General features: G+C 44.0%; 1 protein-coding gene across 3 annotated transcripts in view; it reads left to right on the top strand.

Annotated features, from left to right (window-relative positions):
* The window catches only part of ARAP2 (ArfGAP with RhoGAP domain, ankyrin repeat and PH domain 2), a 453,511-nt gene that overhangs the window by 175,336 nt on the left and 251,657 nt on the right, over window positions 1-26,518 (top strand). For all 3 annotated transcript variants that reach the window (XM_073574724.1, XM_073574725.1, XM_073574723.1), the window contains exon 10: window positions 26,284-26,390. In XM_073574724.1, the coding sequence (XP_073430825.1) occupies window positions 26,284-26,390 (107 nt within the window). The remainder of the gene's footprint in view (window positions 1-26,283; window positions 26,391-26,518) is intronic.

Here is a 26,518-nt window from a genome sequence, read left to right as displayed (position 1 = left end):
ATCACTGCATACTCCCTCTTCTTCACATTCAGGAATGCTGCTTGGCTGGCCCCCTCTTTCCAAGCCAACAGATTCCGAGAACAGAAGTAGAGATTGTGATGGCTCCTGTCCATGTCTCTCTGACTGCCTGGGCACTTTGGCAGGTGGTGAAGAGACAGATGGTTGCTCTTCGGTGCTCTGACCCTGAGAGGATGCGGAAGTAATTGAAGTCGATGCGTTAGCTGCCATCCATCCGACAACGGCTTCAATTTGTTCCTCCCGCAGCAGTGGGGTACGTTGAGGTCCTACAAAGCTGCGCATAAAGGACTGTTGCCTGCTAAAACTGGGGGATGCTGATCCACTGGTGCCCGCAGCAGGCCCAGAATCCCCACGTCCTCTACCTGTAGAATCCCCACGTCCTCTCCCTGCAGAATCCCCACGTCCTCTCCCTGCTGAAACTCCACGCCCACGCCCACGCCCCCGCGCCTTACTCCCTGCCTTCTTCATCTTGCAAGACTGCTTAAGATAGGCAAAAAAGGACAAAGGGGGGCCTTAGTGTGCTTATTCCTGAACAGCTGGTTACAGGTACAAGAAACACTAATTTTATGAAGTGTGTGTGTGTGGACTAGACTTTAATAGGAGCTGATGTGGCCTACACAAGTTCAAAATGTAGTGTTTGGTGAACTTTTTATGTGGTTTCTTTGTTTGAAACAAACTCAAAGTATGAGAACAAAGAATTGAAACTGATAGTATCACCAACTTTTTGGAGCTATTACAATGCAGGCAGGTAACCTACAATGCAAAAGATGAGGCTCCAAAAAAATTGGGTAATACTAATCTGGCTGCGCCGGCAGGGCACAAGCCAGAAAAAAAGGCTCCTCTATCTACTCCTATATAGTGTTTGCAACCAACCAATGTTGATGGATACGGATGGATGCACACTAATAGGAGAAGAAAAAATGAGCTGCACTCAGAGACAAATATGTGTGAGGCAGTGACGCACGTTGAGCGTCCTACAACCAGACGTAGCTGCAGGACACTCTACTCAGCGTGAGCTGCACTCACACACAGTCAGAGACCTCTCAGACAGCCGTCAACAGTGCAGCTAAGTGGGCACTGGCACTGACAGGCTGCAGAAAGGCTCCGCTGTGTACTCCTATATAGTGTTTGCAACCACCGTAGATGGAGACGGATGGATGCACACTAATAGAAGAAAAAATGAGCTGCACTCAAATAAAAATATGTGTGAGGCAGTGACGCACGCTGAGCGTCCTACAGCCAGACGTAGCTGCAGGACACACTACTCAGCATGAGCTGCACTCACACACAGTCAGAGACCTCTCAGACAGCCGTGAACAGTGCAGCAAAGTGGACACTAGCACTGAAAGGCTGCAGAAAGGCTCCGCTGTCTACTACTAGTGTTTGCAACCAACGTATATGGATACGGATGGAAGCACACTAGATTGAAATTATTTAAAAAATGCAGCTCAAAAAATAAAAGATGTATGAGGCAGCAGTGATCACACTGGGTGGCCTACAGCCTGACGTGGCTGCAGGACCCACTCCACAGCGTGAGCTGCACTCACACAGCCCTTGCAGACAGCTGTGAAAACAGCGCTGCTAGGGAAAAGCAAGCTACAGTGGTGGTTTATGTAGCCTGGATAAAGCACAATATTGTTTTTAGAATCGCTATTTCTAACTGTCCCTCACAGTCTTCTACAGCAGCCTGTCCCTAACTGAATTCACAGCAGAGTGACCAGAAATGGCGGCTGCGGTGGCTTTTATAGTGCATCATGACATCATTTCGGCAGCCAATCACAGCCATGCCAATAGTTAACATGCCTACATGCCTAACAGGATGTGCCCACACTTCGGAGGATTCCCATTGGCTTAATCAAAGCAAGCAGGCTCATAGCATGATGGGAACTTCCTATTCCGATTCCGATCCCGGAATCCGATATGAAAAAAGTATCGGAATTAAGTATCGGAATTCCGATACCGCTGATATCGGCCGATACCCGATACTTGCGGTATCGGAATGCTCAACACTAGTAATGACCATTTGATTTAGCTGTTAGTAGATCATTAGAGACTTTAGTGAGGGCAGTTTCAGTAGAATGTAAAGAGCGGAAACCGGATTGGAGAGGGTCGAGAAGAGAGTTTTCTGAGAGATAGCGGATAAGACGGGAGTGGACCAGGCATTCCAGGAGTTTAGAGATGAAGGGAAGATTAGAAACAGGTCTATAGTTAGCGGCACAGTTTTGGTCGAGGGATGGTTTTTAAAGTAGTGAATGTATGATGGCATGCTTAAATGAGGAGGGAAAGATACCAGAAGAGCGAGAGGTTAAATATTTTAGTTAGGTGAGGGGTGACAGCAGGGGAAAGGGTCTGGAGTAGATGTGACGGAAATGGGTCACTGATGCAAGTGGTTGGGCGGGTATATGCTATATACAGGGGAGATGACATACAGGTATATACAATATACAGGAGGAGATGACATACAGGTATGTACTATATGCAGGAGGATATGACACACAGGTATACACTATATACAGGTGGAGATGACACACAGGTATATATTATATACAGGAGGAGATGACATACAGCCACAATTTATTTGCAATATAATCATTAAAATTTATTATAACTAACCACAGTTAGTTACTATGCTCTTCAGCTAGTTTTAAATAAAAACAAATGCCAATGTTATAAAATAAGAACATAACTATCGCTACTCACCTATTCTTTCTATCAGTCATCAAGTGCTGATTTTCTGGTCTAGTCTTTGTTTTATACGGACACCACATTACCGCTGCCACCAATCAGATATGCTGACTGAATGTAAACAAAGACTAAGAACACTATTGGATGATCAGGACAGGATCACTGGGATAGATAATAAGTGGGTACTAGAGTCGAGCGACTTTAGTCGGATCGGGTTTCATGAAACAAAATTCGTTTCAGATGAAACTGGTCCGACTAGGGCAAAAAAAAGTCGGAGTTTCGTCGGAAACCCGACCCCAATGCAAGTCAATGGGAAATAAAAGTCGGCATTGAGTGGATGAATGTCATCCGCTCAATGCCGACTTTTATTTCCCATTGACTTGCATTGGGGTCGGGTTTCAGACGAAACTCCGACTTTTTTTGCCCTAGTCGGACCAGTTTCATCTGAAACGAATTTTGTTTCATGAAACCCGATCCGACTAAAGTCGCTCAACTCTAGTGGGTACCGTATTTCCCCCAAAATAATACAGGATCTTATATTATTTTTGCTCCAACACACACTGCACATAAATGCACTTGTACAGTATATGGCACAGGAAATATATGTATCTTTGTACCGTGTTAGCCAATAGATAGAAAAATATCTAGAATTGAGAGACCTCAATGGTTGATACCTTTAAATGGCTAACTGAAAAGATGGTAACAAATTGCAAGCTTCTGAGACTACTTAGGTCTCTTCATAAGGCATAGAATAATGCAAAATCAGAAGAATCACATATTTATCACAACACAGCACAGAAAGAAATAATGCAAAAGATAAGACAAGTGACGTGAAGCAGATAGATTATTATGGAAGAGTGATAAGCAGTTGTGGCCATAAATATATGAACAGTTCATGGATAAGGAGTGTGAAAGTTTTATTGTCCTCTGATTGTGGTCTGTTCCAATGAACTGTTCCACTATTTATAGCCACAACTGTTTATCACTCTCCCATAATGATCGTTCTGCTTCATGTCAATTGTCTTATCTATTGCAATATTTCTTTCTGTGCTGTGTTGTGTATAAGTATGTGATTCTTCAGATTTTGTGTTTGTCTTTGCCTGATGAAAAGACCTGAGTAGTCTCGAAATTGCAATTTGTTACCATTAGAGTTGAGCGACTTTTGGTTTTTTAGGGTCGCGTTTCGTTTCGTGAAACCCGACTTTTCCAAAAGTCGGGTCGAGCAAGATCGTCCGATTATAAGGAAAAGTCGGGGTCGTCCCGAAACACGAAACCCAATGTAAGTCAATGGGGAATAAAAGTCGGCAGTGAGAGGAGGACAGGAAACACCTACAGTGCCCATTTGAATGCCAAAAGCATCAATTCTTCTTTCTTAAGCTTGTCAACCTTAATTAACTTCATAATACAAGTTACGCACTGAAAAATGGGGGTTATTTGGCTACAAACTGTGGGGGGGGGAGGGCTGGCTCCAGGTTTTCATGTGCCCTGGGCGAAAGAGCGCCCCTTTAACACATACCACAACTCATCATGCTCCGATACGGCAGAGAAATAGCGGTATAGTCCAATGAAAAATACCTCACTTTTTACATCTCATGACGAGGCCCATCTATTTCTCCATACAGAATCATTGGTCCCATATAATGTTTGAAACAGTATATGATGAGCTCCACATAATGCTACAGTATATGTTGGTCCCCATGGATGAAGCTCCACTGTCTTATGGGCCCAAATAATGCTCCAAACATAATGGGCCCCATTTCTAATGCTCTAGTGTATAATGGGCCCTGTAAATGCTGCTCCAGTGTCTGATGTCGACCTTTGGAATGTTCCAGTGTATGGTGGGCCCCATCTATCATTCTCCAGAGTATAGTGCTCCCCAAAAATTGCTGTCCCAACATTGAAAACAATCAAATAAGTCTCCTCTCTAGGGAATCCCTGTACTTGTCTGGACAGGTGCTGTAGCTTGCTTAACAGCTCGCCAGCCGTTCTCACGCCCAGTATGGATTACACGTGATTGCACAAAGGTGAGAAAGGGTACCGTATCCCCAGATAACATGTATGGATAGCGTACACATTCAAAATATATGTCTCAGGAGGCAGGCTCAGACGGTGTTAGGCCCAGTATGGATTGCACGTGATTGCACAAAGGTTAGAAAGGGTACCGTATCACCGGATAACATGTATGGATAGCGTACACATTCAAAATATATGTCTATACAGCATGAGGCAGGCTCAGACGGTGTTAGGCCCAGTATGGATTGCACGTGATTGCACAAAGGTTAGAAAGGGTACCGTATCACCAGATAACATGTATGGATAGCGTACACATTCAAAATATATGTCTCAGGAGGCAGGCTCAGACGGTGTTAGGCCCAGTATGGATTGCACGTGACTGCAAAAAGGTTAGAAAGGGTACCGTATCCCTGGATAACATGTATGGATAGCGTACACATTCAAAATATATGTCTCAGGAGGCAGGCTCAGACGGTGTTAGGCCCAGTATGGATTGCACGTGATTGCACAAAGGTTAGAAAGGGTACCGTATCACCGGATAACATGTATGGATAGCGTACACATTCAAAATATATGTCTATACAGCATGAGGCAGGCTCAGACGGTGTTAGGCCCAGTATCGATTGCACGTGATTGCACAAAGGTTAGAAAGGGTACCGTATCCTCAGATAACATGTATGGATAGCGTACACATTCAAAATATATGTGTCAGGAGGCAGGCTCAGACGGTGTTAGGCCCAGTATGGATTGCACGTGATTGCACAAAGGTTAGAAAGGGTACCGTATCCCTGGATAACATGTATGGATAGCGTACACATTCAAAATATATGTCTATACAGCATGAGGCAGGCTCAGACGGTGTTAGGCCCAGTATGGATTGCACGTGATTGCACAAAGGTTAGAAAGGGTACCGTATCACCGGATAACATGTATGGATAGCGTACACATTCAAAATATATGTCTATACAGCATGAGGCAGGCTCAGACGGTGTTAGGCCCAGTATGGATTGCACGTGATTGCACAAAGGTTAGAAAGGGTACCGTATCACCGGATAACATGTATGGATAGCGTACACATTCAAAATATATGTCTATACAGCATGAGGCAGGCTCAGATGGTGTTAGGCCCAGTATGGATTGCACGTGATTGCACAAAGGTTAGAAAGGGTACCGTATCCCCGGATAACATGTATGGATAGCGTACACATTCAAAATATATGTCTATACATCAGGAGGCAGGCTCAGACGGTGTCAGGCACAGTATGGATTTGACGGCCCAGATTACACAGCGGAGGAGCAGGGAGAGGTAAAGATTGCAAATGTTGGGGCCCTGCCCAAGCAAGGGGGGCCCACTCGTGGGCGTCGGTACTGGCACTGGGCCCCTCATAGTACAGCGGTGTGTCTGATGGCGGGTGTGCACCACCACCGTCAGAGACACTTGATTGCACTATGAGGGACCCTGTGCCAGTGCCCGCGCCCAAGAGTTGGCCTACCCACCTGTCCAGGGCAACGGCACTCGCACGGTGTCGTGCGCTAGTTGGTGACCCCGGCCATGGGGGGGGAGGCAGCACAGTTAGGGAGTTTTAGAAAGTGGCATATGTTGATGTTGGACATTCAGCTGATGCAAAAGGCGAAATAGGTGAAGTACCAGGAAGAGGTGGACCAAAGCAAGCCATTTTTCTGTCACCCTATGTGTCATCAGGGGAAGGTGGGACAAAATCCTTGGAAACCCATGCGTGGTTCATTTTAATGAAGGTTAGATCATCCACATTTTGGGTTGACAGACGGGTCCTTTTTTCTGTCAGGATTGATCCAGCTGCACTGAAGACTCTTTCCGATAGCACACTTGCAGCTGGGCAAGCGAGCTCCTGTAAGGCATATTGGGCCAATTCAGGCCAGGTGTCCAGTTTAGCGGCCCAATAGTCAAAGGGGAATGACCTGTGTGGGAGAACATCGATATGGGAGGAAAAGTAGTTTGTAACCATAGTTGACAACTGCTGTCTCCTGTCACTTTCCATCGATGCAGTATTACCAGTTGTGTGAGCGGTATTTGAAAAATCAGTCCACAACATTGTCATGAAACCCCTGTCTCCAACGCCACTTCTGCTGTGTGCACCACGAACACCTCTGCCAAGCTGCCCCCGGCCCGTACGGCTCGTGTGAGAACCATCACTGCTGCTGTGTGCTGGGGATGCCTCAAGCAACCGATTTACCAGAGTTGCTTGTTTATTAGCCAATATTAGGTCAAGGTTCTCCTGTGGCATGATGTTTTGTAATTTGCCTTTATAGCGTGGATCCAGGATGCTGGCCAACCAGTAGTCGTCATCGTTCATCATTTTGGCAATGCGGGGGTCCCTTTTTAGGATCCGCAAGGCATAATCTGACATGTGGGCCAATGTTCCCGGTGTCAATGATGCACTGCGAGTGCTGGGTGGAGGAGCACTTTCTGGCAAATCCACATCCCTCCAGTCACGCACAAACCCTGTACCAGACCTTGCCACGCCAACATTTTCACTTGCCCCACGAGATGCATCCTCCTCCCCTAAGTAATCATCCCCATCATCATCCTCCTCCTCCTCTTCTTCCTCCACCTCATCCAGGAGAGGTCCCTGAGCAGACAATGGCTGAATGTCATCAAGGATTCCCTCCTCCTCTTCCTCCTCATCAACATTGGCTGCAGACGCCTGCTCCTTAAGGTGCGTCAAAGTTTGCATGAGCAGACGCATAAGTGGGATGCTCATGCTTAGGATGGCGTCGTCTGTGCTTACCAGCCGTGTGCATTCCTCAAAACACTGAAGGACTTTACAAAGGTCTTTCAGCTTCGACCACTGCACACCTGTCAACTCCATGTCTGCTCTCAAAGTGCCTGGCCGTGTATCCTCCCACAAATGCATTATGGCCTGCCTCTGCTCGCACAGCCGCTCCACCATGTGCAGGGTGGAGTTCCACCTTGTTGCAATGTCGATAATGAGGCGGTGGTTGGGAAGGTGGAGCAATCGCTGCAGCTTCTGCATACGAACGGAGTGTACAGGCGACCGGCGGATGTGCGCGCACAGTCTTCGCACCTTATGGAGCAGGGCTGTTAACTCCGGATAATTTTTGAGGAAGCACTGCACCACCAGGTTCAAGGTGTGAGCCAAGCAAGGTATGTGGCTGAGTTTTGAAAGGGCTATGGCTGCCACAAAATTACGGCCGTTATCACGAACTACCTTGCCTGCCTCAAGATGTACACTGCCCAGCCATGACTCAGTTTGTCGCTTAGAATCATAGAATCATAGAATCATAGAATCGTAGAGTTGGAAGGGACCTCCTGGGCCATCTGGTCCAACCCCCTGCTCAAAGCAGGATTCGCTAAATCATCCCAGTCAGATGTCTGTCCAGCCTCTGTTTGAAGACTTCCATTGAAGGAGAACACACCACTTCTCGTGGCAGCCTGTTCCACTCATTGATCACTCTAACTGTCAAAAAGTTTTTTCTAATATCTAATCTGTGTCTCCTCCCATTCAGTTTTATCCCATTGCTTCTAGTCTTTCCTTGTGCAAATGAGAATAAAGTTGATCCTTCTACAATGTGACAGCCCTTTAGATATTTGTAGACAGCTATTAAGTCTCCTCTCAGTCTTCAAGTACTCGGCCAGCACCTCGGCGGTGTGTCTGTCGCCCAAACACATCATCTGCAACACAGCCTGCTGACGCTTTCCACTAGCTGCTCGATAGGGGGACACATCGTGTGCAACAGTGGCAGCTGCAGATGGAGTGCTCGTACGACTGCGCTCTGTGGACGAGCTTTCGCTTCTGGAGGAGGAGGAGGAGGAGGAGGGTCGAATGCCTACAGCCAACTGTTTCCTATACCGTGGGCTAGGCAGCACTGTCCCACCACCGCTGTCCCCTGTGGACCCTGCATCCACCACATTAACCCAGTGCGCAGTGATGGACACGTAACGGCCCTGGCCATGCCGACTGGACCATGCATCAGTTGTGAGGTGCACCTTTCCGCTCACTGACTGCTTGAGTGCATGGACAATGCGGTCTTTCACATGATGGTGGAGGGCTGGGATGGCTTTGCGAGAGAAGAAGTGGCAACTGGGTAGGTCATAGCGTGGTACTGCATAGGCCATGAGTTCGCGGAAAGCTGTGCTTTCCACCAACCGAAAGGGCATCATCTCAAACGAGATTAGTTTGGCAATGTGGGCGTTCAAACCCAGTGTACGCGGATGAGAGACTGAGTACTTTCTTGACCTACTCATAGTGTCTAGGAGGGTGAGCTGGACTTGAGAGCTGCATATGGTGGAAGTAGCGGTGGACAGGGCGGACTGAGAGAGGGTTGATGATGGTGATGGAGTTGGTGTTCTTTCTGATGGCCTAGAATCAGTCTTTCGTTGATATAACAGTGGGATTCCCTGACTGCTGTGGTCTTGCAACGACACCTCAACATTTGCTGCTGTGCTAACCGGTGGGCTTACAGTGGGGGAAACAATGTAGCGTTGCTGACTACCTTCGTTGTGATCAGTTGCACATGTGGCACTTGAGGTTTGGTGTTGTGTCCACGCTTGCAAGTGCATGCTGGTTAAATGTCTAAGCATGCAACTGGTATTCAAATTTTTCAGATTTTTCCCTCGGCTAAAGGTCTTTGCGCACTTCTTACAGATAACCTTGGCCTGATCATGAGGATTTTGTTCAAAAAAGTGCCACACTGCACTCTTCCTACTTTGGCAGACATTTTGCGGCCTAGCACGCTGTGATCTTTTGACCCTCTGGACAAGCTGTCCAGCAACTCTTTTGATGTTTGGAACCTGTCTTTGGAGTGCTCCGGGCCTGCTGTTGTGATGTCGATGTCTGCTGTGGATGCTCCTCATCTGAGCTATTGGAAGCAGCACCCTCTTCCCCCAATGGATGCCAATCTGGGTCAACAACTGGGTCATCCATCACCTCCTCTTCTATGTCATGTGCACCTTCCTCTGTGTCACCGTGTATGGTGGTATAGTGTGCGGGAAGGGGCACCTGAGTCTCATCAGGGTCAGAATCTGGCTCTGTACACTGCGAGGACAATGTAGTGCTCTGAGTGAATGTACCAGCAGAATCATCCATCAGCGGCTGTGCATCAGTGCACTCCATGTCAGATTCATCTTGGCCTGGGTAATTCACCATTTCACTTGATAATCCAGGCATGGTATGTGAAAACAGCTCCATGGAGTAATCAGTAGTATGGCCTGCGTCATCCTTCAATCTTGGTTGGGGTGAAGGACACAAGGAAAGGTGTGGTTCATGAACATGAGCCTCCAATGACGACTCAGTGCTTTTACTTTTTACAACTGAAGAAGAGGAGGCGATAGAGCTGGAGGCTGAGTCAGCAATGTAAGACAAAACTTTTTCCTGATGCTCTGGCTTTAAAAGCGGTTTGCCAACTCCTAGAAAACTAAGCGTTCGAGGCCTTATGTAGCCAGACGATGACGCAGGGTAAGCACCTCCTGCATTCGGTCCTATTTTGCTCTTGCCACTACCATCAGATCAACCACCAACACCATCATTACCAGCTGCCAACCCCCGCTCAATTCCACGGCCTCTTCCACCAGCCTTCCTCATTTTTGGTGGAAATGTAGACAAAATCCAACAAACTATATAGTAATGTAAAACAAGGTACAAGGTGTCTATAGGACAGGGGAGATTTTGAATATCTGCACACACTTTTGGACACTGGACACTTTTGGATTGTGTGAGGCCCACTGATATCTGAGCGCTATGTGACAGGCTCGATGGCACTGCTGTGACAAAAGTGACTAGAGGATAAGGGAGATTTTGAATATCTACACACACTTTTGGACACTGGACACTTTTGGATTGTGTGAGGCCCACTGATATCTCAGCGCTATGTGACAGGCTCGATGGCACTGCTGTGACAAAAGTGACTAGAGGATAAGGGAGATTTTGAATATCTGCACACACTTTTGGACACTGGACACTTTTGGATTGTGTGAGGCCCACTGATATCTCAGCGCTATGTGACAGGCTCGATGGCACTGCTGTGACAAAAGTGACTAGAGGATAAGGAAGATTTTGAATATCTGCACACACTTTTGGACACTGGACACTTTTGGATTGTGTGAGGCCCACTGATATCTCAGCGCTATGTGACAGGCTCGATGGCACTGCTGTGACCTAAGTGACTAGAGGATAAGGGAGAATTTGAATATCTGCACACACTTTTGGACACTGGATACTTTTGGATTGTGTGAGGCCCACTGATATCTCAGCGCTATGTGACAGGCTCGATGGCACTGCTGTGACAAAAGTGACTAGAGGATAAGGGAGATTTTGAATATCTGCACACACTTTTGGACACTGGACACTTTTGGATTGTGTGAGGCCCACTGATATCTCAGCGCTATGTGACAGGCTCGATGGCACTGCTGTGACAAAAGTGACTAGAGGATAAGGGAGATTTTGAATATCTGCACACACTTTTGGACACTGGACACTTTTGGATTGTGTGAGGCCCACTGATATCTGAGCGCTATGTGACAGGCTCGATGGCACTGCTGTGACAAAAGTGACTAGAGGATAAGGGAGATTTTGAATATCTACACACACTTTTGGACACTGGACACTTTTGGATTGTGTGAGGCCCACTGATATCTCAGCGCTATGTGACAGGCTCGATGGCACTGCTGTGACAAAAGTGACTAGAGGATAAGGGAGATTTTGAATATCTGCACACACTTTTGGACACTGGACACTTTTGGATTGTGTGAGGCCCACTGATATCTCAGCGCTATGTGACAGGCTCGATGGCACTGCTGTGACCTAAGTGACTAGAGGATAAGGGAGAATTTGAATATCTGCACACACTTTTGGACACTGGACACTTTTGGATTGTGTGAGGCCCACTGATATCTCAGCGCTATGTGACAGGCTCGATGGCACTGCTGTGACAAAAGTGACTAGAGGATAAGGGAGATTTTGAATATCTGCACACACTTTTGGACACTGGACACTTTTGGATTGTGTGAGGCCCACTGATATCTCAGCGCTATGTGACAGGCTCGATGGCACTGCTGTGACAAAAGTGACTAGAGGATAAGGGAGATTTTGAATATCTGCACACACTTTTGGACACTGGACACTTTTGGATTGTGTGAGGCCCACTGATATCTGAGCGCTATGTGACAGGCTCGATGGCACTGCTGTGACAAAAGTGACTAGAGGATAAGGGAGATTTTGAATATCTGCACACACTTTTGGACACTGGACACTTTTGGATTGTGTGAGGCCCACTGATATCTCAGCGCTATGTGACAGGCTCGATGGCACTGCTGTGACAAAAGTGACTAGAGGATAAGGGAGATTTTGAATTATCTGCACACACTTTTGGACAGTGGACACTTTTGGATTGTGTGAGGCCCACTGTTATCTCAGCGCTATGTGACAGGCTCTATGGCACTGCTGTGACCTAAGTGACTAGAGGATAAGGGAGATTTTGAATATCTGCACACACTTTTGGACACTGGACACTTTTGGATTGTGTGAGGCCCACTGATATCTCAGCGCTATGTGACAGGCTCTATGGCACTGCTGTGACAAAAGTGACTAGAGGATAAGGGAGATTTTGAATATCTGCACACACTTTTGGACACTGGACACTTTTGGATTGTGTGAGGCCCAATGAATATCTGAGCGCTATGTGACAGGCTCGATGGCACAGCTGTGACCAAAGTGACTAGAGGATAAGGGAGATTGGATTGCTTTTAAAAAAGCAGTTTGCGGAGCAGTGGGTAAACAGCAATGCCAGCCTGTCAGGAAGCCTTAAAAGGCAGCCCAACAACCAACACCACTGATACACCACTATATAGCCTCCCCTTGCACTGCACACACAGTGACTGGTGTGTTGTGCAGGCCAAATTGCTATCAGCAGCAGAAGCAGTTTTTTTTTCTTCTCAGCAGGACAAAAAAAAAAAAATTGGGATTGCTTAAGCAGTTTGAGGCCCAATGAATATCTGAGCGCTATGTGACAGGCTCGATGGCGCAGCTGTGACCAAAGTGACTAGAGGATAAGGGAGATTGGATTGCTTTTAAAAAAGCAGTTTGCGGAGCAGTGGGTAAACAGCAATGCCAGCCTGTCAGGAAGCCTTAGAAGGCAGCCCAACAACCAACACCACTGATACACCACTATATAGCCTCCCCTTGCACTGCACACACAGTGACTGGTGTGTTGTGCAGGCCAAATCGCTAGCAGCAGAAGCAGTTTTTTTGTCTTCTTCCCTGCCTAACGCTCTCCCTACAGAATCAGCAGCAACCTCTCCCTATGCTAAGATCGGCAGAAGTAAGATGGCGGTCGGCGTGCACGCCCTTTTATACCCCCTGTGACGCCCACCAAAGCAAGCCAATCACTTGCATGCCCTTCTGAAAGATGGTGGTGACCCGTGCCTATGTCATCACGTTGCCCACAGTGTCCGTGGATCCTGATTGGCTGAAAAAGAGCGCAAAACAAACTTTTGAAACGCGACTTTGGTGCGTAAGTCGCCGGCCTCGTGGCCGACCTCATCCTAGGGTCGGGTTTCGTTTCATGAAACCCGACTTTGCCAAAAGTCGGCGACTTTTGAATTTTTTCGACCCGTTTCGCTCAACTCTAGTTACCATCTTTTCAGTTAGCCATTAAAAGGTATCAACCACTGAGGACTCTCAATTCTAAATATTTTTGTTGTACAGTATATATACACAATGCAAATTTATACACATGTACAGTTGTGCTCATAAGTTTACATACCCCGGCAGAATTTTTGCTTTCTTGGCCTTTTTTCAGAGAATATGAATGATAAGACCAAAACTTTTTCTCCACTCATGGTTAGTTGTTGGGTGAAACCATTTATTCTCAAACTAGTGTTTTCTCTTTTTCAATCACAATGACAACCCAAAACATCCAATTGACCCTGATCAAATTTTACATACCCCATTTCTTAATACCATGTATTGCCCCCTCTAACATCAATGACAGCTTAAAGTCTATTGTGGTAGTTTTGGATGAGGTTCTTTATTTTCTCAGATGGTAATGCTGCCCACTCTTCTTGACAAAAAGCCTCCAGTTCCTGTAAATTCCTGAGCTGTCTAGCATGAACTGTGCTCTTGAGATCTCCCCAGAATGGCTCAAAGATGTTGACGACAGGAGACTGAAATGGCCACTCCAGAACATTCAGTTTGTTCTGCTGTAGCCAAAGACGGGTTGACTTAGGGTACCGTTACACTTAGCGATGCACCAACGATCCCAACAATGATACGACCCGGTCAGGATCGCTGGTCCATCGCTAAGTGGTCGCTAGTGAGCTGCCACACAGGCAGATATCACCAGCGACATAGCAGGGGTCGAGGGTCGTTACTTACCTGTCAGATGCGGCGATCCTGACATCCTCCAGCCCGCGTCCACGCGTCGCTCGTCGGCGCCACAGGAGGCCCAGCAGGAAGAGCCTGACGAGAAATGATCCAGGATGTTCTTGCACGACCAGCAATGAGCAGCGGGGGAGCCGGTAGGAGGTATCAGACATAGCGATATCGCTAGCAATATCACTATAACGTCACAAAATCGGTGACGTTACAGCGATATTGCTAGTGATATCGCTATGTGTAACGGGGGCTTTAGCCTTGTGTTTTGGATTGCTGTCATGTGGGAGTGTCCAAGTACATTCCATGCACAGCTTCCGGGCAAATGACTGCAAATTTGCCTCCAGTATCTCATGATGCTGCATTCATCTTTCCTTTAACTTTGACCAAGTTTCCAGTGCCTTTGTAGCTCACACATCCCCAAAACATCAGCGATCCACGTCTTTGCTTTATAGTAGGAATGGTGTTCCTTTCATCATAGGTTTTGTTGATCTCTTTCCAAATGTAACATTTATGGTTGTGGCCAAAAAGTTGAATTTTGGTCTCATCACTCCAAATTACCTTGTTTCAGAAGTTTTGAGGCTTGTAACAATTTTCCTGGCAGTTGTGGATGAAATTTTCATTGGTCTACCTGACCGTGGTTTTGTATTTTGAGAGCCCCTGATTTTCCATTTGTTAATCGTAGTTTGAATGCTGCTGACTGGCATTGTCAATTCTTTGGATATCTTTTTGTATCCATTATCTTTTTTGTACAGTTCAACTACCTTTTCCCGTAGATCTGTTGACAATTCTTTTGCTTTCCCCATGATTCACAATCCAGAAATGTCAGTGGCTGGATGAAAGATGCAAGAGTCTGTCTGGATCCCAGAAACTCATTCAGCTTTTATGCACACACACTGATTACAAGCAAACAGATCACAGGTGACGATATTACTCTTTGTAGCATTTCAAACCCATTTGAGTCTACTTCTGTGCATGTTATCAGGCCAAAATCACCAGGGTATGTAAACTTTTGATCAGGGTCATTTAGATGTTTTGTGTTGTCACTATGATTTAAAGAGGGAAAACATGGTAGTTTGACAATAAATGGCTTCACCCAACCACTAACGATGAGATGAGAAAAAGTTTTGGTGTTGTCAATCAGATGATTCTCTGAAAAAAAGGCCAAGAAAGCAAACATTCTGAAGGGTATGTAAACCTTTGAGCACAACTGTATATACGTACACACTGCACATACATGCCAACCTAGTTCGTCTAGACTTTTACAGTTAAAGGACCTTTGGCGACATCAGGGTCACATGGCCGTGAAGTTACTAAAGGTCTTTAAGTTCTTAAACAGTCGTAACCTGGGAATAGAAATTGCCCAATTTGCTCTTCCCCAATGCTGCTACTGTCAGTAAGAAGGGCTTATGTTAGGAGTAGAACTTATATTTCAAGCATACTCCGAAAATCTTGTACAATCATGGTACGGTTTATTTTTGGGGAAACATGGTAAGATGATTTTGTCATTTTAGCACATTATAATTTTTTATTTTTATTTTATATTATTACTTATGGTCAGTATAACCTCTTTTATACACAAATGTACTATTTCTATAGGCAAATCCTGCTCTGAGACATTCCCTCTAAATACATGCATAAAACTAATGAATAATCTACTCCAATAATAAATAATTGCATGCAAGCAAGCCACATGCCGAGCTTTATCACTAACCCTATAATCAATTTGAACCTTGTAAGAAGAAGAGAATAGGATCCCTATTTTACATACAACTCTTCTCTCTCATGTTAAATTGGTGTAATCACAGTTTAGATGGAAATCAGCAGCATCTTGTTAAAACTTGTATCATCCATCTGCCGGGACAATAACAATGGCTTTATGCATTCAATCTTTTTCACAGACAAGACTGTCAGGTTGCTTTCTTATTGCTTAACATTGGAACTCAAGACACTGGAAAGAATTTCCAGCCAGTTTTTTAGGTCAGTCTGTTTAATCTTCCTGAGCAGGAAATAATAGGGTGATATAATCTAATCAGCAAAGCCATTCTTAAGCTATTGAAGTATCCCTGACCAGTCCCTAGATGCATGCTGTGCTCATCAGCGTGAGCCTTGTTTGTGCCTTACATTTCATGGGACAGTGGCTCTTACTGGAATTAGGTCCGATTTTCCTCCTATTTTATGTTGACGGGGGAAAAAAAAATCTCGCTAGTGCCAAGCTTCAGCAAAAATATATGTATGTAATACAGAAACACAGCTTGCCTTGTTGCTGATGCTGTGAGTAGATTCATGATGGCTGGCTGAAAAGAACATTATTAATGGTACGCACTGAGGTTTCTTGCGTCAGCATGTGCAATCCTCATATCACCTCTCTTCAAAAAATCCTTTACAGATCAGAACATAAAAGATAACATTCAAGCAAGAAGCATCGATTAGAAGTGATCATCGAGTGGAAAAATAAAATCTGACCGTTCTTAAGACATATATATCTTACAGTGACAGATAATCTATGTATGGAAGCAACTGACACTAACCTAATTAGAACAATAACTTTTGGTAGTGTATTGTCTGCGGTAGTGGACATCTTGACTACACAGTGCAAAATAAGATGTGGAATTAAAATTGATAGATCTGACTTTTTTATCAGAAGTATCACTCTTATCCACACGTCTGGTGCTGCCACTCAGGCCCATTCAAATGAATGTGGTTGAATTGTAGTACCAGACCATAGATGGAGTAAAGGCCCCGTTACACACAGCGATCTCGCTGGCGAGATCGCTATTTTTGTGACACATCAGCGATCTCTCCAGCGAGATCACTGTGTGTGACATCCAGCAGCTACCAGCCCCCCTGCCGGGTATCGCTGATCGTGCTGGGTCGTCCTGGGCCGTTTTTTCATCACTGGTCTCCCGCTGGCCAGCACGCATTGCTGCGTGTGGCAGCGGGAGCCAGCGATCACCAATGCTGCACACTGGTATCCAAAGTAAACATCGGGTTTCTAAGAGCCGCGCGGCTCTTAGAAACCCGATGTTTACGTTGGATACCAGCTTGCTTGCTTGTCCTGAATGCTGGAGGGGCTGTCTATGTGACAGCTCACCAGCAATCAGCCTAACATGTCCCAGCAATCCCATCCATGTCGGATCGTTGGTGGGATCACTGGGACATCGTTATGTGTAACGGGGCCATAAGGCTATTTCTGGATTAAAAAAGATATTGATTCATAGGATAACCATCCCTAGGAGATGATACCTTGTGTGATAAGACCCTCCACAAGGCCCCATAAGGACTATGCTCAGGTAACTCTTCTGTATTCTGACAACCATTCAGAAATTTTAGGATAGTACATAAAAAAAGCGGAACTTTTTTTTCCATAAGACGTCTGAGATTTTTTTGAAGCTGAAGAAACTTGTACAGATTATTTTGACTGTAATTATCATCGCTTTAAATTTTACACTGTATGCAGCTTCATATCAGAATTATGGGCTGGAGATGTGGATCACTTCACTTATAATCATAATGATTTATTAAGGTTTTCCAATATGTCCATAAAAAATATTGTCTAAACGTGATTTTTTCATAAGCAGTCCAGAAAAATAATAAAAAGCCAAGGTGGCCACCCTGTATGTGGCTTGTCTATATTGTCAGACATTGACTTCTACTCCAGTCACTTTTCTTAGTACATTTTCCTGGTACTAGGAAAAGTATTCTGCATGATTTCTAATATTTTTTTTGTAAGAGAGCTAATTTACATATTTTTCTCCAGGGCATATCGCCCGCAATAGCAGACCTCCCAACTGCTAGGGGGTTTGTAAGTCAGGTGTGAGAGGGAAGTGGCGCTGAAGGGCACACCTCCCGTGCTACAATTTCAATCATCTCTGAATCTTCAGAATTCAGATACCATTGAACTGAGTGGTGTAACAAGAAGCCATCAGCTCTCTGCTGCAACATTTAACTGGGCTTTTTAGTTTCGGCACAGCAAGCTGGATGATGTCACTAGATCGCACCTGCTGTGCTGAGCCTCAGTTCACTGTCAATACTTGTGGGGGACTGTAAGGACCCTAATACAGTGTATTGGAAATTATGCCGTGGGGGAAATCATAATGTAGGTGTGGGGGACTGGGTGGGTATCAGACTGTGATAGAGGCACTAAAAGGGTGCTATACCATGTTTAAGGCAATATTGAGGCATCACACTGTGTTGGAGGCACTAAGAGGGCATTATACCATGTTGAAGCAAGTAGAGGGGCATCACACTGGATTGGGGCCACTGTGGGCCATCATACTTTGCATGTGGGGGGTACTGTGAGGGCAAATTACTTGGGGAAATTCACTGTGGGGGGTATCATATTGTACGCTGTGGTATTTTTGGGGTCATCATCATCAATGAAGATCATTAAGGAAGGTGAAGAGTTCTTGGACAGAGCAGAATTATCTCTTCATGTTACAGAAAGAGAAGAAATTCGAAGTGCACCTGAAGAAACAGAGGAATGGAGACATGTGACCCAGAGAAGCAGGAGGATCAGGAGGCAGTCAGCACCCATACTGCTCAGGAACCAGTACCAGGCTCTCACGCAGGAAAACGATGAAGAAATACATCAGGATAAGACTTTGCCAACAAACAGCAACCTTGTACGCCCTCAGAGTCCTCCTGGATGGAGAAAGAAAAATGTTGTGAAGAAGAAACGGAGAGTGGTGGTCATGGGGGATTCCCTGCTGAGAGGAACAGAGGCCGCTATCTGCAGACCGGATATAACTACAAGAGAAATGTGCTGTCTTACAGGTGCAAAAATTAAAGATGTGTCTGACAGGATATCAGGACTCTTCAGACCTACAGATGACTACCCATTCCTGCTACTACATGTGGGGACAAATGACACCGCAAGAAACGACCTGGAAATCATCTGCAGAGACTTTGAAGACTTAGGCAAGAAAGTGAAAGAACTGGGAGCGCAGGTGGTCTTCTGTTCCATCCTCCCAGTGGATGGCCATGGAACAAGGAGGTGGAATAAGATTCTGCAGGTGAACAACTGGCTACGTCGATGGTGCCGTCAGCAACGATTTGGATTTCTGGATCACGGAGTGAACTACTTATACGATGGACTACTTGCTAGAGATGGGGTGCACCTTACGAAGACTGGAAAGCATGTATTTGGAAGTCGCCTTGCTACACTTGTAAGGAGAGCTTTAAACTAGAACAACATGGGAAGGGAAGCAAAAGACCAGAAAAAGCCATACACCTGACAAATGCTATTGAGAACTCTGCTATTAGAAGTGGAAAGGAAGAACAAAGACGAAAGAATCTAATTAATAAAAATATTGGAGAAAGAGAAACCAATCACAAACTAAAATGTTTCTATACTAATGCACAAAGCATGGGCAACAAACAAGGAGAATTGGAACTACTAACACAGGAACAGAAATATGATGTAATTGGAATCACTGAAACTTGGTGGGACAATACACATGATTGGAATACAAGACTAGAAGGATACAACTTATTTGCAAGAAACAGACTTGATAAACGAGGAGGGGGTGTCGCATTGTATGTTCGAAACGCGTATATCTGCACAGAGATTGAAGCTTCAGAGACTGGGAGTTCTGTGGAAACTGTTTGGGTAAGAATACAAGGACAGAACAATGGAAAGGACACCATTGTAGGCATTTACTACAGGCCGCCTGTGCAAGCCGAAGATATAGATGAACTCTTTATGCATCAGATGGCCAAGTTCTCCAAAAAATATGACATAGTTGTCATGGGAGATTTCAACTATCCAGACATTTGTTGGGAATCTCTCTCAGGCAAAACTAACAGGTCAAGGAAATTCTTATCCTCTCTTGCTGACAACTTTATCTTCCAAAAGGTAAGGGAGAAAACAAGGGGAACTGCTACCTTGGATCTAATCCTTATAAACAGTGAGGAAATGGTTGAGGAGGTAAAAGTGGCTGGGACCCTAGGAGGTAGCGACCATGCTATTTTAGAATTTTGGATTACTAGAGGTGGAAGACCTGTGAAGACTCAGACGTCAAGGTTAGATTTCAGAAAGGCAGATTTTAAGGGATTCAGAAAGAGAATTGGAGGGATCCAATGGCTGGATATCCTTAAAGACAAAAATGTCCAGGAAGGATGGGAAATCTTGAAAAATGAAATTCTCAAAGCACAGTTGTTAACAATTCCGAAAAGAGGGAAGAATAGGAAGCATTTAAGGAAACCAGGATGGATGAACACAGAACTTAAGCACATGCTAAAAAGGAAGAAAAAAATGTTTATAAAATGGAAAGAGGCATATCTAAAGAAGAATATAATGCTGTCTGCAGAACCTGCAGGGCACAAATCAGATTAGCTAAAGCTGAAAATGAACTGAGGCTTGCAAGAGATGTCAAAAGCAATAATAAAGGATTTTGGGGATATGTCAAAAGTAAAAGAAAAGTCAAAGATGCTATAGGATTTTTACAGGATGAAAATGATGAAATGGTAAGACAGGATGTTGAGAAGGCTGAACTTTTAAATTCCTATTTTGCATCTGTTTTCTCTCAGAAAGGAAATGCAACATCAACTGTTATTCACTGTCCTATTAAGGGAATAGAAGAATCCAGGATATCTATAAACAGAAAGATAGTGAGGAAACACTTAGCTAACCTAAATGAATTCAAGTCTCCAGGTCCAGATGAATTACACCCCAGAGTACTGAAGGAGATAGCAGAAGAAATTTTTGAACCCCTCTCCATAATCTTTGAAAATTCTTGGAGAACAGGAGAAGTGCCAGAAGACTGGAGAAGAGCAAATGTTGTTCCTATCTTCAAAAAGGGGAAGAAGGTGGACCCAGGCAACTATAGGCCGGTGAGTCTGACTTCTATACCAGGAAAGATCTTTGAACAAATTATTAAACAACATGTATGTCAATACCTGGATAAGAATGAAGTGATTAAACAGAGTCAGCATGGGTTTCTAACTAATAAGTCATGTCAGACTAACTTAATTTCCTTTTATGACGGTATCACTGATTGGGTGGATCAAGGAAATGCTGTAGATATAGTATATCTTGACTTCAGCAAAGCATTTGACAAAGTCTCTCATACAATCCTTATTGAAAAAATGACTAAGTATGGAATGGACAAGGCAACTGTTAGGTGGATTCATAACTGGCTTAGTGATCGGACCCAAAGAGTGGTCGTAAATGGCTGCACATCCAGTTGGAAGAATGTCTCAAGTGGGGTACCACAGGGCTCTGTCCTGGGCCCTGTATTGTTCAACATCTTTATCAACGATTTAGATGAAGGAATTGAGGGTAAACTGATTAAATTTGCTGATGACACAAAGCTAGGAGGGATAGCTAATACTAGAGAAGAGAGAGAGAGGATTCAAAAAGATTTAAATAAACTGGAGAAGTGGGCAGCAACTAACAGAATGGTTTTTAACAGGGAGAAATGCAAAGTACTACATCTGGGCAATAAAAATGAAAAAAGCATATATAGAATGGGAGGAATAGGGCTAAGTGACAGCACATGTGAAAAAGACTTGGGTATACTAATAGATCACAGACTGAATATGAGTCAACAGTGTGATGCAGCAGCAAAAAAGGCAAATGCAATTCTAGGATGTATTAACAGAAGCATACAGTCTAGATCACGTGAAGTCATTATTTCCCTCTACTCCTCTTTGGTCAGACCTCATCTGGAATATTGTGTCCAGTTTTGGGCACCACATTTTAAAAAAGACATCAACAAACTGGAGCAAGTTCAGAAAAGAGCGACCAGAATGGTGACCGGTCTGCAAACCCTGTCTTATGAGGAAATGTTGCATGATTTGGGAATGTTTAGTTTGCAAAAGAGAAGACTGAGAGGAGACTTAATAGCTGTCTACAAATATCTAAAGGGCTGTCACATTGTAGAAGGATCAACTTTATTCTCATTTGCACAAGGAAAGACTAGAAGCAATGGGATGAAACTGAATGGGAAGAGACACAGATTAGATATTAGAAAAAACTTTTTGACAGTTAGAGTGATCAATGAGTGGAACAGGCTGCCACGAGAAGTGGTGAGTTCTCCTTCAATGGAAGTCTTCAAACAGAGGCTGGACAGACATCTGACTGGGATGATTTAGCGAATCCTGCTTTGAGCAAGGGGTTGGACCAGATGGCCCAGGAGGTCCCTTCCAACTCTACGATTCTATGATTCTACTCTGTAGGGGCCAAGAAAGGGGCATTGTAGTCAAGAACAGTAAATGGCTTCAGTAGGGGCCTAAATAGTGCCTTCCACAATACATGTGACTCTCCCGGTTTAACAAGTTTAGAAGTATGAGCCTGCTTACTACACTAACTATATATTCAGTATATATCTTTATTTTTTTTGGGGGGTGGGGGTTACTATTTCTATGTACTCCCTGCTTTTCTCCCATAGTTTCCTTTAAGACTCCATACTCAGCTTGTCTCTTTTACGGAGATGGAATTCTTCCTCACAGAGGTTATTGAAAAGGCTACATTTCATCAACATTGGCACGGTCACAGTTGAAAAACCTGAAAGCATCAATCACAGGTTCTTCCATCTTTTGTTCATTTCTGACTTTTAGTACAATTCAATCTCAGACATTTATAAGGAACTTGCTTGGCAATTTTCTGAACTTTCATGGAAGTGAATAGAGAGAGTCACACATGAGCGTTAACCTCACTATTCCTAGTGGTGAGAATGATGAGATGGACGGGTCTCAGAAGTGGAACCTGCATCTATCTGACATTTAGGGCATATTCTTTTGCTATGCCTTAAGTATCTGAGATAGTTTACCCCTTTAAGGGTAGAGTCTATGGTAGTTTTTATTTCAGTTCTTGTTAGAGGTTTTTTTTGTGTGAAGCAAGAGTGATTTTTTTGAGAGGGAATTGGAATTAACAAAGAAGGATTTATGGTTTAAAATCTGCTTCATCATTTTCAGTCAAAAGTTTATCTCATTGGTTATTAGGATGTTAATATAATGAATTAAGTATTTTAATACAGTTTTGATCCAAAACTTTTCCTTAAGATTGACCCTTATTGTGAATATCTTAGGTTATCTTGCTGATTAAGCAAAGATGATCAAAATCAATAGGAATAATCATATTCAGCATACCATTTTATGGAGGATTAAAATGTTTTCCTCAATAAATAATGTATTTTCAGAAGCAGAAAGCCTGTGTATGCACAATGGTTTGCAGAAAGCATGTAAATCTAAGCTTGCTTGAGATCATAGTAGGAAAGCAAACCTTCTGAGCTGATATCTGCCATCTATACCAGCAGTGGGCCAGTTTGTGTTATTAGGTAGTGTCACATTACATGGTCCCACCTGCTGAGATCTGGTGACAGAAAACGTGTTCTTCACAAAGCACTGAGCATTGCGCTGCCAGATTGTGCATTTTTGATTCTGGGAGATGAAGTAAAAGATACACAATACTCTAAAAAAATGCACCAAACCTGCGTTTTTTTATTTTATTGAAATTTTACTGCTGGAGTGGTGTCACTAACCTAAGTTCCCCGTCACTAGTATGATACTTACCATCCACTTATTTCATTTGTTATATGCGCCGCTCTGGTCGGTCTCCAGCAGTTTATGACTCGCTGGATCGCTCCAGTGTTTGCTGGGCAGGATTTAAGTCACAGCTCAATGTAGGTCTATTAGTGGCAGAATGTGGTCAGAACAAGACTCTCGTAGATTTACACTGAGCACTTGGGACCATTACCTCTGACTTCCGGTCAGTCAGAAGTTGTGGTTACAAGACAAGATGGCGGCGCAGGGCCGGATCATTGCTGAGAAGAGCTCAAGACGATAGCTGGTAAGTATAAGACTAGGGTCACGGAATTTACCATAGTGGCAGCACTCCAGCACTGAAACATAGAAGAAAACACTGGAGTGGTGCTTCAAGTTTCTGGTGGAAAATGTACTTCTTTGTATAAGGATCTAGCTAAATCTATGTATCTATGTATATGTATCTATGTATGTATCTATCTATCCATCTATCTATATCTACTGTATCTGTATATCGATTTCATCACTCTTTTATCTATCTATTAAAGAAGCACTCCCCCTCCCATCAAATTTTTTATCCTTTTAATATTTTGCAGTCATCATATTATATAGCACTGTGTACTTACAATTACTCATTTTGCCTTTCTACTCAGTTAATTCTTCTCTTTTCCATTAGGTCTATGACATCACCTGCTTAAAACCTGACTTGCTGAATCCATCTAAGCTCTATGTAGAAAGAGGAAGCCTCTTTTCGCTGCATGAGTCATCAATAGAACTAGAATCCTATGTCACTGACTAAAGGAAACAAGGAAGAAAGATAAAGGCAAAAGGGATAGGTAAACTGGATCAGGAGTTGAAGAAGTGGAGCTGGGCTGCCAGGGACTTTTCTGTGATGTAGAATTGTAGTTCTATTAATGATTCATGGAGGGAAAAGAGACTTCCTGTTTTTACAAAGAGCTTAGGAAGATTCAGCTAGTCAGTTTTTAAGTATGTGATGTCATAGACCTAATGAGAAACAGAAGAATTAGCTGGGTAGAATGGCAAAATGAGCAATTGTAAGTGCACAGTGCTATATAATATCAAAACTGCAATATATTAAGAGGACAAAAACTTTGACTGGAGGAGGTGTGCTTCTTTAATGTATCATGAACATATCGCTCTATTCGGTTGAGTTGTACTCTTACATGTATATTCAAAAACCAAAGAGCATTGCTCCTCTATAGATGTTCCTGCCCCGAGGTGTAACATAACGCTGGGTGCAATTGGGTTGCCTACAAAACACTCTGCCTTGTCAGGCTTGTAAATGAAGAGAAACGACTGGCAGATGGGGAAGTGCTGTAGTTCATGTAATTGTTAAATAACAAAAATATATTTTTTTTTCAAGGAGCATATAATTGAAAGGTCAACAGGTTTGTCATCAGCAAACCTACAGTAGGGGCTCATTCAATGTCAGTTTTTTCACGTCTGAGAAAATCTGAGAGTTTCTTTCACCAGCGAATTTTACCAGAGTTTGGTCTGAGTTTTCCCTGTTTTTCTCGTATGTGAAAGAAAAAGTTTCTTCAACCTCTTCTATCAGTGAAAACTGTACTGCACTCGATTTACAGCAAAGTGTTGTCCAATTTTTTTCATTAACACTTATATGTCCAATATATGAAAATAATTGTAAAAAAAGAAGGCAAACACTAATTAGAGTGAGTTATAGCGGCCCTTTTTGGTCTTAGGCTGGTTTCACATTCGCGCTTTTTAAGCGCACGCACGGCCGGGGGTAGCTCCGCCCCCGAGCCGGCTCTCTGCCCGGCGTGCCCGCCCCTTCCTTGTAGCGCCGCCTCCTAGCGCACAGCAGCGCCTGCGATCGGCGCACCCTATGTTTAGCATAGGGTGCGCAGATCGTGCGCAGGCCGTGCACTAGTTGCGCTTTGACCTGCGCTGCGCACTTTTGACGGTGCGCCGTGCGCGCCAAAATCCGAAAAGTTTGATTTTGGCGCGCACGGCGCACCGTCAAAAGTGCGCAGCGCAGGTCAAAGCGCAACTAGCGCACGGCCTGCGCACGATCTGCGCACCCTATGCTAAAGATAGGGTGCGCCGATCGCAGGCGCCGCTGTGCGCTAGGAGGCGGCGCTACAAGGAAGGGGCGGGCACGCCGGGCAGAGAGTCGGCTCGGGGGCGGAGCTACCCCCGGCCGTGCGTGCGCTTAAAAAGCGCGAATGTGAAACCAGCCTTAAAAAACTGAAAAAATGTAAAAAAAAAAAAAAAACCCCACAAATGTAATTTTGTAGATCTTCTTCCGTAATCACCAAAAAGATCTAAAAATAGGGATGTAAAAATTATATGAAAATTAGGTTAAATGTATCACAAAAAAGGCAAAATTGTTTTAATAATGTATCGGAAACAATGTTACAGCTCTTAAATCTACTTTTAAGAGGAATAAATGGAAATGTACTATTTTTTTGGGGGGGGGACATTATAAAACTGTCTGATTAATATTAAGGTGCAAATATCTGTAATTGTTATTTTTTATTATTTTTGTTGTTACCGGTATTTATTGACCAGCATCAATTATCCTTTGTGCAGAAATTTAGCTATTACTTTGTTATTCACCAGAAAAACATTTCATTTTCATTAGTTTCTTGCTGTGTTATTTGTTATATTGTTACCGTGGATAAAAATCTGCAACCTCAACACTTCTCAGAATTCTTGCTCATTCATTTTCTAGGACTTCAGTGCTGGGATTGCCATTACAGACATCACAATGACAATGGTCACCCTAAAAAATACAGACAGGAAAACTTTTGAGATCATAACTCCTTTTCGAAATTTTTGGTAAGGTCAAAACATTCCAATCTTTTTTTTCTCATGAGTTTTTATAGCCTTTCAAGTAACTTGTATGAATGTATCCATATGCCGTCATTGGCCGGACATATGCCCATTGTGTTTCCTTACATGCTTCT

This window comes from Dendrobates tinctorius, unplaced genomic scaffold, assembly GCF_039654945.1.
Source record: "Dendrobates tinctorius isolate UK_male_01 unplaced genomic scaffold, ASM3965494v1 ptg000039l, whole genome shotgun sequence".
NCBI classification, from domain to species: domain Eukaryota; kingdom Metazoa; phylum Chordata; class Amphibia; order Anura; family Dendrobatidae; genus Dendrobates; species Dendrobates tinctorius.
Note: the sequence above shows the minus strand (reverse complement) of the source record. Positions and strands in the feature narration are given on the sequence as shown.